The sequence below is a fragment of the Poecile atricapillus genome, chromosome 8 (assembly GCF_030490865.1).
Source record: "Poecile atricapillus isolate bPoeAtr1 chromosome 8, bPoeAtr1.hap1, whole genome shotgun sequence".
In the NCBI taxonomy this organism is placed as follows: domain Eukaryota; kingdom Metazoa; phylum Chordata; class Aves; order Passeriformes; family Paridae; genus Poecile; species Poecile atricapillus.
The window spans coordinates 10,927,572-10,946,849 of NC_081256.1; the positions used below are offsets into that span (position 1 = coordinate 10,927,572).

Here is a 19,278-nt window from a genome sequence, read left to right on the forward strand (position 1 = left end):
TGCAGGATTTTGGATTTACGCGATTTGTGCCTTTCTAAAGTGCAGCAGAACCCCGTGACCACGAGAGGGAGTGGTTGGATTACTTTCCACAGTTCCAGGTTCTTGCAAAGACAAATCTCTTGCACGCATGAAGGCAAAATTCTGCCGTCGACAGCCCAGCCAAATATGCTGTCAACATTTTGGATGAAAGCAACAATAAGAATGTTAATGCTTTGGGGAAGGCTCCACATTGCATTGTGTTCAGCCTCTGCTTGAATCTGGTCTTACATAATCAGTGCATGGGCTAAGAGGAGTGCAAATGATTTCTAAATATACAAATTGCAAATAGAGAATGCTTATTTAAAAAGTAAAATTTAAAAAAAAATAAAAAAGAAGAAGGAAAAGAAAAGAAAATTCAAACCTTGAAGTAGATGGAATTGTCACATCCATCATCCCTCACCTCCAAAGGCACACCTGAATGATTGGCACGGAAAACAAATGTGTCACTTGCTGCAGTGTCTTTTGCTGGCAGACACGCCTGCTGTTGGTGTCCCAGCATCTTTTCTTCATCATTCAGCTGGGTTGGTCATGCAGCAGAAGCAGACCATGCCTTGCTTTGCCAGGACTGGTTTAAGTGTGGCCCCACACTGCTGAATGTCCCACAGCATGGGGGACAGCAGGCACAGCTGGATCTGAGCAGGCACAGCTGGATCTGAGCAGGCACTGCTGTCACGGTAGGTGCCGAGGCCCAACAGGGCTTTGGTGACTCTCCCTCTCCATATGGGTCATTGCAAGGGGTTTAGGCACAAAATAAATGTGTCAGGGGGAGGCAGCAATGGGTGAAAGCAGATCAGCTGTAGAAAATGGAACAGCAAGAGGGTGTCAGATGTGGGAACAGAGTTACTGATCTGAGCAGCACACCTAGAATCCCTCATCCTGCCTCGCCCTTGAATGCTGGCGTGGCTGCCACTATTTCAGGTGTGATGGAAAAGAGGAGAAGAAAGAGTATTCCACTCCTTTACCCTGATAGCTTATTCTTGCACAAGCTTTGTAAGCTTGTCAGCAGAAGACAGAAAGAGGTGAGCTCCATGACAGAAATTGTTGAAACCTTTCAAATGCAATGATGTTCTGACAAAGGGTGAAATAACATGGCATTTATGAGGTTTTCACTTTCATGCTCAACATTTTTTACTGTCCTTATCTAGTTGTTTTTCAGATTGGGACCTACAGTTTCTTGAGCAGGCACAGGACAGACATGAGAAGATCTCATTTGTGTGGTCAGAGGTTTCAGGGGGTTGCTATGTTGTGCCTGGTTTTGATAGAGTTGAGATGGTGTGTTTCAACACTGAAAAACAGTCAGCTCAACAGAGAGATTTATGGGGACAGATGCTGCAGCCAATGCAGCACAATGAAGGTGGTTGGTCCCTGGAATTTGAGGTACCCTCCAGAATGCCTGGAAGTTGATGATAACTGTGTGTCTCTGGAGCTGAGTGCTTGAATGGGGGAGCAACAGCCAAGCATGGCCTCTGCACCCTGACTTTCTTTTGAGAGACAGACTTGAGCATAGGTGTACAGAGTGGGAGCCACAGGAACTAGTAACTGATATTTCCAATAAAACACTTCTGCAGGTCAATGACAGAGAGAGATAGAGCCTTGAAAGTCTTATGCCACCATTGACCAGCTGTGCCTGAGCTGTGATTCTTGCAGCTCGCTGAATCAGTGAAACCACTGCTTAGTTTGCCTACTAAAGAAACTGAAAATTGTCTGGAAGTTCATCTCATTTTTAGCTGCTCTTACAGCACTGTACATGGTTCTACTAAAAATAGGTTAACAATTAATGCTAGACAAATATATAATGCCATTTGTGTGAAATAATTTCAGTCAAAACATCAATAAATTGTCTATAAAGTAATTTAATTTGGTTGCATTGGTAGCATTCCTTCCTCTTCAGGGAATCTCTCTTTAAGGCATATGTAATAAATTTACTTGTTCTCTTCTAAAACTTGTAAATTCACTTCAAAACTTGTTCTGAGACTTTTGTATGCAAACAATTAGTTTTGCCACAGTCCCAGAACAATAGCACTTGCTAAGTTTATTTCAAATGGTCTTGCAACCACTCTTGAAGACATTGTGCCTTGGTTAAAAATTTATTTAAAAAAAACCCAGAAGCATGCAATTTCCTTTTTCCCCACCCCCTTTTCTGTGTGTATTTATGTTTAACTCAGGGCAAGAATTTTATAATATTCTTAAAGGAAAAGATAGAAATAAAAAATGGCATGAATTCATGAAAGCATGGGTTTATATATAGGCATTCTCTGTAAATGAACCAAACATTCTGTATTCTAGGTAGAACAGCCTTATTTGTCTGCTCATACACATTTCAGTTTCCTCCACGCACTCCCACGTGTCCTCCTTTTTTGAGCTGAGTGTATTGTACCATGTTTCTGTTGGAACTGTGTGTGCCTGATGCATAAAACACGACACAGAGCAGCCAGGTTGTCCCCACCATCTGCCTTGAGTCACAACCATCCAGGCTTTGTTCTCATGGCTGTCACCACCCCACCAGACTCTCTCGGTGTTTGTGTAGCCTTATACAGTATATTGCACTGACTGTACCTGTATAGTATCTCGTCTGTATACTGTATGCACATAAATATGTATATTCACTCATGGATGTATGCATAGGACGTTTCTCTATCTCTGTATATGTACGTGTGTTTGTTCATAGTCTTTCACTAGAAATGTGTGGCTATTCATATACATTATGTGTATGTCAATTAAAAAAAAAAAGTATGAATGCCAGCACCCACTTTTGATAACCAACTTTTATTCTCATTTTGTCTTGTTAAAACAACAAAAATAAAAACATCATGTATTTTAAATGAGAAAAGATTATTCTTTTTACTAATTTTTAAGGTTTCCAGTTTTTCAGATCCAAAATGGCAAATATATTGGTGTTTCTCCTGACAGTTTTCTGTAGGAAAAAAATATTTGGAAACAGCTCAGTCTGTGTAGTTTTGGCTGTCTGTATCTTATGCAGATCAAGTGCTCCAAGGTTTAGAAATGCCCTGAACCAGCTGGACTCTCATGCTGCAGATCCCAGCTCTATTCACATGAGGCACTTGCTGTCAATCTAGGGGTGATTCACATCCATAACATCGTACATGAATAGATACTGGATATAGAAGGGCCTTCGGCTGGAGAGAAAGTTTCTCCAGTGCAGGTGAGCATTAGGAATGGATAAAATACCCAACTTTATAAGTGGATTTTACAGGAGCATTACAGACTATTTGTCAGACCTCTTACCCTTTGCACTTCACAGTAACATATAATTTCCAATTGATTAAGCATTTATTAAAACAGCTAACAATCATTTATTAGCCCTTTGTAAAATGAATCACCACACAGCTGTATGTAGGTTTAGTTAGCTGGCCTTGAGGCAGCAATGCACTGCCTTATGTTAAATAGCAAAATATTTCTGTTAGTCAGGAGGATGACAGATACACTTTTTCCAGTCGAGCATGTGCTTAGGATATCCATTGAATTGAAGCTTAAATGATATTCAACTGTAATTCTTTATGAGACCTATGGGTGATAAATTTTCTCCCTTTACAGTTAATTTTATCATTGTACTAGCTTGTCCAGCTGGACCAGTCTCCATGTGCAATAAGTTACTGCAGCAGAATGGCAGCAGCTCCTAAGAAAAATCTCAGAAAACAAGTCTTTATGCAGGAAATACTGGGAACCTTGTAGGGTGATGGATACACTGTAAGGAAGACCCTTCACCCTAACTAAAATTGCATAATAGAAAATCCTTTTCATTTTTAATTTAAAGCTACAGGGTTAAATTCTGATCTCACACATCAACAGCAAATTCCCGTTTTACTCCTGAGCTGTAACTAAAATGTCCAAGGAATGCTTCTCCTCAACAAAACATAGGCTGGAGAAAGGACATATTCCCTAATTGAGATAGGAGTTTATGGGCCAGTGGCCTGATCTTAAACCTTCACAAGTCAGTGGCAGTTAGCAGACTCTTGGATGTGCTTGGCCCTTCTCTTTTTTTACAGTCTGGAAAAGCACATTTGCTATCTGCTGTTTCTGATCACAGTTGTATAATTCACAATAGGAAAGAATAAAAATGAGAAAAGACAATAGCAATATGCATTTTTAAAATTAACATTGGTCAGATCACGGTTCTTGGAACCAGATTTTAAAACACAATCAGAGAAAAGCAGCACTTTTTTACTGTTTGAGTTTACTTACGTTGCAGGTGATATGTGCCTATAGGCTAACAAGAAGATCAGTGTTTTTGTCCTGCTTTGTCATTAGCCATTCCTTTTCAGCTGGATATTTAAATTTCCTTCCTGCTCTGTAGATCTGAATTTGAGCACAGCCCATGCTGCTGGCACAGGCTAAGCTGACTTTTCCAGGTCACTCCATGGCTGAGGAGGCTGCTGATCCTGGCTTAGTGTGTTAGTGCTGATTCACACACTCTGTCAGGCAGCACCATCCCTTCAGAGATGCCTTTTAAACAGAAAACAGAAACAAGGTACAGGGACTCTCTGACCCCAGTGAATCCCATTTTCTAAAGCACACGGATACCAGGCTGAGTCTCTTGCTGTATCTCAGCCATTCTGTGTGCCAGGAAATCATGCCTGTATTAGATTTGGGTACTGTATAGTTTAGCCATTCCTGATATAAATCAAATCGCATCATGTTGCTGTGAGGTAACATCAGACATGGTATCTCATACTGAGGCAGGCTCTTACATCTTTATATTCTTCAGAAACTCTCAGTATGATTTATAATTTCAACAACTGTTGCTTAACTGCACTTCAAATTGGAGCTAGAAGTGATTAATGAGATATCTGTCTTTTAATAATGTTTTTACACATTTTTAAAAGGAAGTTGTGACCACCTACTAGAGTACGATGATCTCTGAACATTCAATGTTGGGTTTTAGTCATTTTTTCCTGAATATTTTTCCCTCCATACAATCAGTACAATATTTGAGAAATGGCATTTACTCTAAGAAAAGGATCTTTGACTCAGTTTTGCTATCAAAAATTGAGACATATAAGAGCATATTTCAAAAATTCTCCTAAGTAAAGCATCTTTAAAGTAAAGCAGCTTTCAGTGCTGAGGCATTTTTTCTCTATACATTATTTTGATAATTTTATATTTCTTTATTTTAAAAATTATTTTCTGGCCATTTTTTTGAAAGTTCTAGACAAATATAAAGACTTAGGAGCTTTGCTGGTAAACTGGTGTGGTGAAGTTCTTCATCTGTTTCAGCAATAAAAATTAAATCTTGGGTTCAGCTACTGACTTCAATAGAAATAGTGCTGAAGGTTATGTGCTTTTTTATAGTTTGGAAACAATAAGGTCCAATAAAATGGGGAAACTAATGGAATTGTGGTGTCCCCATATGTAACATTTTTGTAACTTTAGGACATGTTTCAATGTCCTCTTTCTCGCTGTTCTTAGGTCTTCCAAAGTTATGGTTTTGTTTCCTTCCACTTTCATTCTTCCATTCTCAGTTTTTGGGCCCTTCTTGGTCCGAGCAGTATCCAGAGCATGCACCACGCTGCCTTCAGCTCCGTTGTACAAGAGAGCTTTTGCAGCTCACAGGGGCTCTGTGGATCCAGAGCAGGAAAGGACCTTGCCCAGCAGCTCTCACTGCTCCACGCTGCCTCTCAGTGCAGAGCTGGGCAGCTGTTCATATGAGATATGAGATTTCTCCATATGAGATTGGGAATCTGGCAGTTTTTCAAAGCTGCCATGACTGAGAGTAAGGAACATTAAGTGCAGGTGGGCTGTACTATGGGCACAGCTACCCAGACATGGGCAGGGCCAGCTGCAGTGGCCATCGGGGTTGCAGCTCAAACCACCCTGCTGTGTGAACTCTGGTTCACGAGCAGTTGTGGCACACATGGCACAGAGCAGCACCTTCCAGCAAGGGGAAATACTGGAGAAAAGGGGTTAGTAACCCCCCAAAGAAATCTGGGACATTAGAGTGTTACCCTGCAGCTGCTGCACTACAAAATGCAGTACACAGGAGATCACTGAACTCTAGCAAAGTGTCTGTCCTTTGTCCCTCCTGTGATTGACCTAATACAATATTGTATTTTCCTTTCTGTTTTACAGTGAATGACAGGAAGTATAATGGTGGGTTGCTTGAGTTCTTCATTTATTCCTCGGCAAAGGCATAGATGAAGTTTTGATTTTTAATGAGTGATCTCAATAGGAATGCACTTTGTGATGATCCACTAAGATGCATGAGATGACTTTCCACAGTACCCCAAATATCAGTTAATTTACAGGCTCTTCTTTGAAAGCATTTATTGAGTGTGATCAAACAGTACATTTTGAGCAGTTGTTTGGTGTTAAAAAAGAAGCACCTAGATGTAAAGAATATGTTTCCAAATAAGATAATAATGCAGGGTCAGAAAGAGCTATATCTAGACTGACTGCCAGTATGAAAATGGAAAGCAGAACAGTGAATTTGTCACCTAAAATTTGCTTTATGAGTAGCCTCAGCAATAATCTGAGGGCTACTGGAAAACTTGTGGCATAGGAGTATGTTCAGGGCTGGTTCTGAGCAAAGTAGCTGTGACATTTGGTAATTGAAAGCAATGAATCATGAAACTGGAGGTCTGGAACCAAAGGTGCTGAAGGTTTACTAATCGTTTGCTAATTTAATTTTAGGATAAGTATTAATTGCTCATAATCTTGAATCTTTGGGAGTTTCTGGAGCTCCAAATAATCTTGTCAGTCATTTTGAAGTGGTGGATTAGTCAAGCCATAGAGCACAACACAATGTAGTGAAGCCTTTTAGTGACTTCTAAGTTTGAAATAAAGTGTCCAGAGTTTTTTTACAGCACTGCATCATGTAGTTACATTTGAGTGATAGTGTAGTTTTTCCAGGGACTCTAGTTCTACAGTTTTTACAGGGACTCTTGTTTTCATTTTTTTTCTGCAGTACTATTATTTGAAATAAAACATATTTCCAGGAGTTTAGAAATTTGGAATAAGGTAAATCAAAACCTTAAACACAGCAATTCAAATGTTCTAAGAGCCCTAAAATGTGTTGCCTATGCTGTTTCATAGGTTGAAATAGCAGGTGTCAATGAATGCTTTTAATGTTAAATATATACAAGGTAAAATTACTAAGTGTTCACTCCTACACATTTTGTTGAAATAAAAACAAGTATGATGAGGAAATTCTTTCCCATGTTCTTCAAGGGAAAATAGAGATTGGTCTTGTGTCCCTTGAAAGGAAGAATTTGTGAAAGGTCAGAAAGGGCAGACTGTGTAGTGCTTAGCAACTTGTGTGTGCACTTGTGCTTGCAATGCAACTACGTAAATGCACAGGATCATTCTAATGTGGCTGCTGGCATCAGAGGAAAGCTTCCAGAAAACACTTGAGGCACTCCTTCTAGGGAGGAATTTGCAGTTCTGCTGTCCACTGTCCCCAGGGAGCCTTCCCAGGCACTCCAAACTGCATGGAGAGTGTCTGCTTTCACAGCTCACCTTGCACATCCTGCGAGTTCCTGAACAGACTGCTACTTTTCATCACCTTTGTATTAATAATCAACTGTTGTTTTGAATTTGACAGTAACAGGAGAGTGGGCTAGCAGTACCAAGCTGTACGAACGAGTAACTATCCTGGGCCAAATTATGCTGTCTTTCATGAAAATATTCTTCCAGAATACCTGTCAGAGAGAGGGGAATGACTGCAAATTTAGCCTGTAGTTCCATCCTGACTTACTGACTTTTGTAGCCATTGGAAATAACATTTGACAGCAATGCAATGGTTATAGCTATTAGCAAAAGAAATCTTGCCCGACATAACTTTCAAAGTGCTCTTCTGAAGTATATTAAAATCGTTTTTATTGAGGTTATTTTTACTGTTTGTTTAAGCAAACTATAGTCAAATTCTTGGACCCATGAGGTCAGATGGTAAATTCCTGTTGGCTTCAAATGGGTGAGGCTGTCTCTGCTCAGATTTTCTGAAACCTGATTCTGGCTGAACTCCTTCCTGCCTTGGACAACTCCCCTTTTGCGAACATGTGCTAAGAGGACCTGCACGTCAAGCCAAGTATCAGATAGCAAATCACAGTTGCTGTTTAACATAGCCCTCCAGCGCTTTCCCCAGGGCACAGGACTGCCTTCTAGGAGTGGGATTTCACACCTTGCCAGTGGAAATACCTTACCTGGCCAGGGGGCCGGGAGCCATCTGCACCAGAGAAAGTGCCGCCAAGAGTTTCAGTGGGAAACACAGTTTGGAAACTCCTGTCTGAGAGCAGGCATGAGGGAGGCAGTACCTTTTCCTCCCAGAGGATGGTAAGTGGCTTTCAGAAAGCCTTTCTTCTTCATTTACTGCAGCCTGCCAAAACAAACCAGCATGCTTGGCTCTGCTGAATGATGTGTAGCACTGCACACAGATTGCACTGTTAGAGACCACTTTGCTTACAGATCCAGGAGACACTTATAATAATCTCCTCCTGCTGCCTTTTTATTTCATTGTATTTTGTGTTAGTTTAAGATCACTTTGTTACAGCCTCACTTCAGCTGTTGGGCGTTTATTTTTATCTGTGTTATGCAGTTCTGACAAAGAAAAGGATATTTTTATATGACAGCCATGATGTGTGCTGTAGTTTTCCCCATTCTTTAGAGTCAGTCTCTCTTCTCATCCAGCAGGAGAGATGCTCATGAGGGCCAGAAGCAAACAGCATCTTCTTCAGCCCCATAACCTACAGATTTTCAGCATGATAAGTGGGAACCTACACTATTAGGAAAAAAATATGGAAACACAACTGAATCATGGGGCTCTCCTATTGCCCAAAGCTTCCAATTTCATGTCAAATAAGCCAACAGCATTAAAACAAGGCAAGCAAAAAATTTAACAGCCAGGATGTCATGAGGAGAAACAGCTGAAGAGGATATGGTGTTGTCTAAAGCCCTCATATAAACTATAGTGCAAGATACATTTTTAGGTCATTAAAAGTTTATACACCACAAAAGAACACTGTTCACAGGGTCCAGAGCATGAGATATTTTGTGGTCACTTCAAATGTTAGAAAGGGTTCCTCAAAAATAAATGAAAATTGTCAACATTTTCAGACTTAGTGACTACTAATAGAGCTGTGTACAATATTTCAGGTATTTCTTCTCCCACATGGCATTTTTAGCAGCACATATTTTCACGGGCACTCATGTGAAAAAATTATAGTGCACCTTCAATGACAGGATTCCTGAAACACCTCTTAGCACTGGGAATTAGCATGGCTTTATCCTCATACCACACTGCACCCCAGCAGCCTGACATTAGAGGAGCAGAATTGCTCCTGGCACTTGCTCTCCTCTTGTCTCCTGCCTGCCCGGTGTTCAGGGCTAAGGTTACCTGGGGCTTGGCCTGGGACAAGGGGTTATGTGTGGGACTTACATAGCACAAAACGTCTTTTTACTAAGAGAGAGAATTATCCATCCATATATTTATGTAGATATTTATGTAACACATGAATAAGTAAAATTTTTCACAGCTAACACAGAGAGTCCCAGGCCTGGTGTTGAGGATGTTTCACTCTATATTTTTATTTCTGCTCATGGATTTTTCTTTTCACAGCCCTCATGTTTTTCATTTGGAAAAGCTATGCTACATGGGATCATTTGGTTTGTATATAATTTACAGGTATCACAGTGTCTTTTTTCAGCGTCATTCATGTGCTCAGGAACTTGCACAGCCCTGTCCTGATACATTTTGCTTGGTGCTCCTTATAGCAACAGTCCAGTTCCAGAAGGACTCAAGAGTCTGACCTGATAATGTGGATATTTATCCACAAAAAGATACAAGATGTTTTCTACACCTGGTTTCTACATAGCTAGGCTGTGTGTAAAGTTGTGTCCATCTGCTTAATTGTATCACTGGATAGTTTTATTCTTTTTCTATCTGTGAGTATGACTCTCTGCCAAACCAAACTACCCTGCTTGGTTAAGAACAAGGAATGAACCATGTTCATTTACATTTCTCTTTACACCCGTGTTTTGAGCACTTTAGTGGATGTGCTGGTGCAGTGTGTCACGGCACACCAAGGGCCAGCAGCAGTGGGGGGATGCCCAGGGCAGGGCAGAGGCAGGGCCAGGGCAATAGGAAACAGAAATAGTCCACTGTGACACCAGGGGCTTCCTGGCAGTGTGAGTCACTGTCTGTTCCCCAAAGCCTCTTCTGAGTTTTCCCTGGGATTATGTGCTTTTCCCAGTAAATTCTGATGTGGCAGAGAGCTGTGGCATGTACTGACCTCTGGCTTCAAGTCCTGGCCTCCAAGAGCAATTGAACTGGACGTGTTCTGCCCATCAAACCTCTGCTCCAAGACTGTTCTGTGGTCTAGCTCAGGGCAATCTAATTTAAGCAATACATGTATTTGGAAACCATTGGGACTGCTAATTATCTTTCTGGAATACTATGAAATTTCAAACCAATGAGATATGAGGTCAGGCCCACCTCTAATGTAGGCACACACAAAAACGTACCATTTTCACTTTGCAGAGAAGGGAACTACTTTGTCTAGCTTGTTTCTTTGACCTTCATAAAGCATTAAAAAACCCACCAGAAGGGACCTTTTTCATAATTTGAAAGATTTTAATTTGCCTTTTTTGAGGATATGTAAAGTTGTTTTATCTTAGTTGAAGATGGGTTTATAATATTACTTCTTGTTCCATGGCACTATCAACATAGAACCCAAGAGTACATAAAAGATCTTAATAATATTTACTTCCAATGTTTTGGAAATAAAAAATATCAGAAAACTGAGAGAAAATAGTAAAAGCAAGGTGGCAACATAGACTGGTTTCTTCTAAAGATAGCAAAGTTGGTGATTCATACTGTATGGAAAAGTATATACAGTTTTGTATAGTAGAAGGAGTTTCTTACTTTTTGTTGTTGATGTTCAAGTTTGGAACAAGCATTTGCTTTGAAGAAGATTTTTGAAGGAAAACAAGAGACTGATGATTAATCTGTGTTTACCAAGAACTTGTCAGACATCCTGGTTTACTCTTGCACTCAGTCACATTCCTACACATCCAGTTATCACACAGCTTTTACTGCCTGCTTAGGAGCAGGGAATTGAGCCTGCCTCCAAAACCTTCTTGGTGAATGTCCAGACTTCTGGGCCTTTCCCTGATGTTTTTCTTCACTTTCTTGCTCTATCTGATTTGAAATAAAAATTTTATAAAAGGCATCCTATATCTTGAATAATCTAATGAGTAAAAATTCCATCAAAACAAACATTGATGTTTAATCAGAAAATTTTGTAATCCAAAGGATATTATGGGACATAGTACCTGATACACATCCTGTAGTCTCCAGAAGGTCCCTTACAATCCTAACTTTAGTTTCTGGCTCTTTTTTCCCTCTTCAGTAAGAACTGAAGCTTTGGGCCAAGATTCTTTGGTCAGAACCAAGCTTTCCTATCCTATGCTCTGTCTTGCTGGCTGTTAGCTCCAGTGCTGATGCATTTTGTGCCTGTGTACATTCACATCTGCAGCCAAGCTCTGACATGCTGCAGTATGTTCACCATTCCTCAAGCACGATGGGATCTTTCCCAGGAGAGCTGTATAGCTGTAAAATTTTTTGAATGCTCTACTTTTTTCCATAAATTAGGTTGTAACATCAGTACTTTTTGTGCCCCTCACACTGAACAAATTCCTTGTTATGATGTAGCAGGGATATTGACAGCCTGGTGCATGAGCAGAGGAGCAGGCTAAAGCCAAGAAAGGAGGGAGGATGTGAAAAAAATTAGAGCTGGAACCGAGTGCCATCAGTTCAGTCACTGGGAGGATTAGGCCTAAAACTGCAGTCTTAAACACATTAGCTTTGAACACCTCAGTAGCCCTACTGAATTCAATGAGGGTTTTTGCTGCAATTAAACAGGTGGGTTGAGTCCTGGCCTAGGAGCCTCAGTGCCTGTTATTTGTCCAGGACACACTGAGAGTTTAGTTAACACTCTGGAAGTTCATATCATGAACATGGTTATTGTCATTTCTGTAGTTCATTGATCTGCAGTGGGAATTTCCTCCCAGGTCTGTCCCACAGCTTCCAGTGGCCATGAATCTTTGTTCCTAATATTTTTATTTTGTTGCACTTAAACACTAAAGAAATGGGCAAAACTATCAAAAACAACCCTTTAATGTTTAGGCTAATATTAATATTAAGGCTTTTTTCTCCCCCAGTCCTTTTAACATCTTATGTGTTCACTTGGTGCATTTTAGCAAATGACTTTGCCCATCCCAGTTCTACACATCTCCCCTGCACACACCATTAGTGAATGCAGTTCCAGGAGAGGATTGTGCCAAGTGGACAGTACCCTTAAGAAGATGCTGATAGGAAGAACTTAGCCATCAAACAAAAATAGCATTAAAAAAATCCCAAGTATACTTGAAAATCTCTGTCTGGGAGAGTGGGAAAATTCAAATTCTTCCCAGTAAATGATTCACTAACTGTAACAAAATACGGTGGCCAGTATAAAAAAAGGATTTTGGAGCTGCCTACTCTTGGGTATATTTTAGGTGCTGTTTTGCAGGGGGTGGCAGAGTGTCTGTGTAACTGATACTTTCTACAACTCCATTTCTATCTTTGGGAAATTGCAACTGGCATTTTGGAAATCAGCATATCAAAATGCTGCTTCTGTCCCCTCGAATACCTCCTTGAATGCAGGAGGTCAGTACCACAAGGCACTGTGTTGGCACTGCACTGTGTGTAGCACGGTGGATGTGACACTCTCATGGGGGTGACGTGGATGTGACACTCTCATGGGGGTGACATGGATGTGACACTCATGGGGGTGACGTGGGTGTGACACTCTCATGGGGGTGACGTGGATGTGACACTGTCATGGGGGTGACGTGGATGTGACACTCTCACGGGGGTGACGTGGGTGTGACACTCTCATGGGGGTGACGTGGATGTGACACTCTCACGGGGGTGACGTGTGTGTGACATTCTCATGGGGGTGACGTGTGTGTGACATTCTCATGGGGGTGACGTGGATGTGACACTCTCACGGGGGTGACGTGGGTGTGACACTCTCACGGGGGCTGTCGCGGGTGCTGCGTGCGGTGCTTGTGACACTTGGTGGCTGGAGCACACCGCGTGCTGTGGGGATTGGCACTGGCACACGCTCTGCCTGACGTGATGGGCTATGACAGAGAAGGTATTTCCCGGTGCCTACAAGAGGAAATCCGTGCTCAAGCGCCGTTGTCAAGCCCGGCGCAGAAGCCGCTGTGCTGGTGAATATTTGTGTAATGAATTGTGTGCAGATTGTGTCCCTGTCCTTCCCCATGGAGGAGGACCCAGCCAAGCTGAAGACACTGCTGTGTAAGTACTGACCCACCACTGTGGCAGGAAATCTGGGTCAGGCAGAGCCTCTCCAGTGATCTGTGGAGTGAAGCTGAGGGGTGGGAGGGGAGCGTCTCCAGTTCAGACAAGGAGTTTTGGACCAAGCCTGGGCAGCCAAAGAGAGAAAGTCTCATGGCCATGGCAGATGCTGTGCCTCATGACAACCTGCACCACACTAAACATTAGATCACTCCTGAAATGAAAGATAAGTATTCAAAAGCAGGCACAGCAGAATTCCTGGAGAAATGGCTCAGCCAGTCAGGAGGACACATTGCAGATAAGTTACCTGTGTAATCCAAAATTCATAAGAACATTCAAGAACAAAATTCATGTTATGGTGTAAATTGTTTTTCTCAAAGTACTATCTAGTATATAAGGTAAGCATGGTTTTGTGATAAAATTCTTTTATCCTGTTTAGTCCCCCCACCTTTTTTTTTTTTTTTTTAATACAAAAAAAATACCAACATTTCTATATTCTATTATTTTTTCTGTTTGGGTACATAATTTTTTATTACTTTGTCTGGTAGGCTTTCTTAAATTTATTCCTTTTGCTTTGTTTTCTGCTATGAATCTGAACATTTGCTTAATCTATTATCAATAATGCTAAATATGCTTCAAGTTGAACACAAAAGCTACTGAGATCCAAGGAAGGTTCTATAGGGGATTCTAGGCAAACCAGGCTCAGTTCTAGGGACTTAGTGTATGCTCATGCTTGGCATTCTAAGACTAGTGAATGAAAGGCATATGCATTATTAAATGTATTCAAATACCATTAATAATAAAGATACATTTCCTTTGTGAACCGCAAATTCTGCCAAAGTATTGCTGTACATGTTCATTTTCATGACAAGAGCAGATATGTACCTGGACAGTCCCTGTGAGTGTATCATGTGTATTTACCTACACACAAATCCTTAACTCTTAGGAAATAAATGTGGGGACACTCAAGATATCACTTCAAATTTGCAAAGTGTTGAGAGGAAGTTTCCTGAGCTGCAGGTATTTGGTGATATCCAAAACCAATGAGCCCTTTCAGAAGATTTTACTATTAGTGATTTCTCTTCCAGTCTAAAGCCTCTGAAGACACATTTTAAGTTGTGAAATCCCTATTGAACTCAAATGAAGTGACATTCTCAGCTTCAGAGGGGCTGTGACATGTACTTACAGCTAAACATATGTTACTTCCCCTTTTGGATCAGGATCACACTCTCCAGTATTCCACACACATGAAAACATGGAGTTTCTTAACTCTTGGTGCCTTCCAGTTAAGGAAATATCACAGAGTAAGACAGGTTAATCCATATAATTCACATGGAGTTCATTTAATCATTTTAAAAAAAATTTAACGGTTATATTTAGCTCAATACTCAGAAATGTTAACACCCTGCTTTTAATGTGAGAGATTGAATTTGGAAAGCAATATAAAACATGGGTTTCAGTGTGTAGAATTTTTTATTTCCACAACTTAAGGATATTGTTAAGATCCATGTGCCTTTTTAAGATCTATTCTATCATTTAAAATCTAACCAGTGCTAGATAGCCAAAACCATTTATCTTTATTAGATTTTAGTGCTCTGGAGAAGTTTAAACAGGGATCTTCTATTACCCTTTTTTTTTTTTTCTTCAAGAAGTAGTTAAAAGTAAAGACTATGTTTCTGTTGTTGGCATTGAGATATTTGTTCATAAAATTAGTGTGTTTCAAATAAGAGTAAGCTAACTTTGCAAAGAAAAAATATATTTAATCTATGACCAAGACAGTTATTTGTATGTTTTTTCCCTCTTTCCCCCATTCCCTCCCCCCCTTCTTTTCTTCCTCCACCCACTTCCCCCAATAGGTGACGTGCATGCAGTGGTTACAAGGGGACCACACAATGCTGGACATGATTGAGAAAAAGCGTTGCCTCTGCAAAGAGATCAAAGCTCGACAGAAATCAGAGAAAGGACTCTGCAAACAGGACAGCATGCCTATTTTGCCAAGCTGGAAAAAGAATGCTGGGACCAAGAAATACAGCCCTCCTCCTTATTCCAAACAACAAACTGTTTTTTGGGACACTGCGATTTGACAGGCCTGTGGAGGATGTCCTCTCCACTGTGTGGCACCAAGGACAGGTAGCCGTCCTTCTTCAAAAGGCAAAGGCTCTAACCTCAGACTTACCTACAGGTGGTGAACTTCCTAGGAAAAAACCCACTGGTACAGTGCTCTCCTGTAATCAAGAGAGAGATTTACGTTTCTGACTGGATTAAGGCATACGTATTTATCCAGGATTTTTTTGGATCCAGAAGATATCAAAATGTAAATATTTCACCAATATATTGAAAACACTCAAACGAATACACTGTTTAAATATATAAATATATATATATATATATATATATAAATTAAAAAATTTATGGAGAATTTTACTATATAATGTTACTGTTATACTGTTTTATTACCTATTTTCTATGTTCAATTCTACTGTTCACCCCCGCTCCCACCGCCACCATTTTATTTCTCTGACCTGCCTAGATGTGGCCTCTGTACAAAAGCATGTGGTTGTACGTGTTGTTGGAGAGGACAATGTACAAAACAGCTCGGTGCTAGGGCTGTAGAAGATAACTAGAGTCATACCTGTTAGACGTCCTTAGCTTGTGGGGTGGGATGGACAAAGGAGAGACTTCTGCTGGGAAACAGCAAACTTGCAAGCACTGAAAATACAAGTGCTCAGTGCAGATGCCCAAGTTGCATTTAAAGTATTAATTGTTCTGCATCTGTTTTCCCATAATGGTAACCAGATAAATTGTCCTTGGTTTTATATGAACCTGTTACTAAAATGATTTGGCCAAGGAACTAAATTTTCTGCAGCAAAGCCTGCGACAGAATCTCTTCCTTGATGACGTTCCGTTGACTAGCAGAGACCATGGTTCACTGTGACTAAGCATTGTGCAGCCCTTGGCGGAGAGAGCCGGTCGCTCAGCGGGTTGAGGCAGTGCCACTGCAGCCGCCGTCCCTGTCCACATTTACCGACAGTCCAGAAAACAAAGGCGACAAAATGTTTACATGTTTATTATTTTTAAACCCTGCAGCACACCCTTACTTATGCTGTGTCAGATTTCCTCGTGTTGTTTCTCTGGGCTGGATTTCAGACCCCTGGAAAGGCTGTTGGGAAATCCCTCTTGATTTCATGCGGTTTTGAAGCAGAAGCCCATGTAACGTGTTCTCCCGGCTATGCCGTTTCTTCTTCCTGGCTGCTTCTGGAATTGGCTTGCAATCCTGTATTATATTACACCCATTTTAACAGAATATTATGTCATGACCAAAGAATTATGACCTCCTGGTTTTAACGGGAGAAAGAGGTGGCTTATGCTGATTATGAGGGTGAAATCTGTGCGGTGAAATATCTTCCAAAAGGATCTGTTGAGGACGAGGGAAACTTGTACTGCGGTGGAGGAGGGGGAAAAAAGATCTATGGCATATATTTTGTATATTAAAATTTCTATCTATGTGTCTGAAGTTTGGTAGTACAAAATTCCCTCTTTAAAACAATCATTTTAACGTTATATTCGCCAAGAAGAAAAGGTGTGTTGTTTGAAACTTCTTGTTATATTGGCTTTTCTTTAAAATTGTATTGACAGCGTTGCCACAGCTGCAATTGCTGATCAAAAAAGACCAAAAATAACAAATTTTAGAAGGTTTTTGTAATCTATATTGCTAAAGTTTGAGTTTCAGTAATGTTTTATCAGTAGTAGTTTCTTTTCAGCCTCTGAAATAAAGTTTTTAAATATTTTATAACTAATCAACTAATGTATATTTTGATGTCCAAACTGAGATTTCTGTAAAAGATGAAGTGTGTGTTTATATGTGTGTATGTATATTAGCATTATCGTATATGTATATATGCATATGTGTACACACATATACATGTATATATGCATGTATCTATATATACCCATAGATGTGTGCATACATATATCAGCATACGTTAAATATTGGTGTGTTATGAATATACAAAGGCTGGAATAGGTACAGAGTTGAAATGCAGATTTGAAGACCCCCTCACAGCCAAAATGACAGAAGACATGAAAAAACCCAGAAGCTGTGAGGGAATCTTTGAACATGTTACATCCAAAAGACACCAACTGTTTATTCTGCTTATTCTCTTTTTTTCAAAGAAAGAAAATGGCAGAAGAAAACTCCAGAGATCTCACAAAGTTCCAGAATCTGCTAGAAAGAAGACAACTTGTTGGTCATGAGAAATCTGTTGAGATAACAGGTTCATAATTCAGCAAGTGTTCATGCTTTTTCTTCCTTGTAATGTGGCAAGAGAAGAATTTTCCATATCCATGTGTGAAACACTTAGCTCAGCCCTTTCCCCCAACTGCACAAAGTCACTGGTGACAAAATGCAAGCTGGCTTTCACTCAGCTCTGCCAGTCCTTGTCCTCACTGGTTTCGTCCTGGAGCAGCTCCTTTAAAGCCGGGCTGCCAGAGCGGCACTGGCAGCACAGAGCCTGGGCACACCTGCTGGGGGAAGGCGGTGTCAGTGCTTGGTAGTGTTTGTTCATATCGTGTCCTTTCCATATCAAGACATAATCGGAATAATGATCAGGGAATTGAAGCATTCTTGTCCTAAGCTCACTTGCTTGTACACTTAGCCTACCGCAAACTCCTTGTTTTGCTCTTATTGCTCAACACTGTTTATGTTGTCCTTCCTAAATAACTGCCCACGTGCTTCCAGACCTCCATTGTATCCCATGGAAACAATGGCTTTTTGTTTTAAAGTGCGACAAAATGAAAAAGTAAAATATAACTTAGCACTTACCTTCAAAGCACTTTAGAAATGTGAAGTAAACCTCATGCTTGCGAGAGCCGTTTTACTGCGGAGGGACGTGAGGCTCAGGCGGAGTAGTTTCCAAAGGTCAGGGACAGAGGCAGAGCAGAACCCAGGCTCTGCCCTCTCCCATGGCTCGAGAAAAAGGCACATGGTCCTGCCGAGAGCTGCCACCACAAGGCTGTCAAACGTTTCCTACTTCACCTCTTGTCTCAGCAGCTTCTGTGTCACAGGGTGAATGACAGTGCTTAGTTACACACGGTCATTAAAGCTGTAGTCTGTATAAATATGCAATCTGTATATACATACAGATCACATATATACACACACTTATGGAGACTGTATATATGAAATTGTTTGGTATGCACTTATTTTGCTTTAAACTCCTGAAGTTAAACATTATAGTGTAGCAATTTGTGTAAGGTGCACTGTGATTTCAAGAAAGCACAGTAAAGTCACAGGTCTTGTTATTCTTGCACTAAAAATGTGTTTACGTATATTAGCCAACGTATGTCTACTTTATCTCTCCTTTTGACAAATTAAAGCAGATGGTATAAAATAGTATGGGGTTTTTTTGGTTTGGGTTGTTTATTTTTAAGTGGACAATGGCACTATGTTTTTAAATGACAGGGTTTTTAAATAAAATGAAATCATTCTGTGTTCATTCCAATGTAATACATTTACCAATATCTTGAAACTGAATGTCATGTTGCTTTTTTTTTATATATCATTAGAAATTGTCAGGTATGTGCCTGAGATTGTGTAGGACTAAGGAGTAGCTAGAGGCTAACTGTAATCATATATTATTAGCCGTTTCTATATACACAGTATAAATACATATTAATTTTCTTTTCATTTTTGTACGTGATTTTTTTAGGTAAGATGTAATTAAATGTACTTTGATACTTCTGAAGTAATAAGATGTTGTTTGAAGATCAATTCTGCTTTCTTTAGTGCATTGACAATATTTTACAATAATTTAGTGCTTATTTATTTGTGCTCCGGTGTAATTATAATAAAAAGCAATAGTTTAAAATATTTGGCTTTTCATTTTCATTTGATAGTTTAAGTTTAGAGACAGGTTATTCGCTAG

At 40.2% G+C, this 19,278-nt stretch overlaps 1 protein-coding gene across 1 annotated transcript in view; it reads left to right on the forward strand.

Annotated features, from left to right (window-relative positions):
* NYAP2 (neuronal tyrosine-phosphorylated phosphoinositide-3-kinase adaptor 2) overlaps positions 1-15,563 on the forward strand; it is a 127,535-nt gene extending 111,972 nt beyond the window's left edge. The window contains exon 6 of the mRNA XM_058844294.1: positions 15,211-15,563. Within this exon, the coding sequence (XP_058700277.1) occupies positions 15,211-15,438 (228 nt within the window). The 3' untranslated portion in view covers positions 15,439-15,563. The remainder of the gene's footprint in view (positions 1-15,210) is intronic.
* The last annotated feature ends 3,715 nt before the right edge of the window (positions 15,564-19,278 follow it).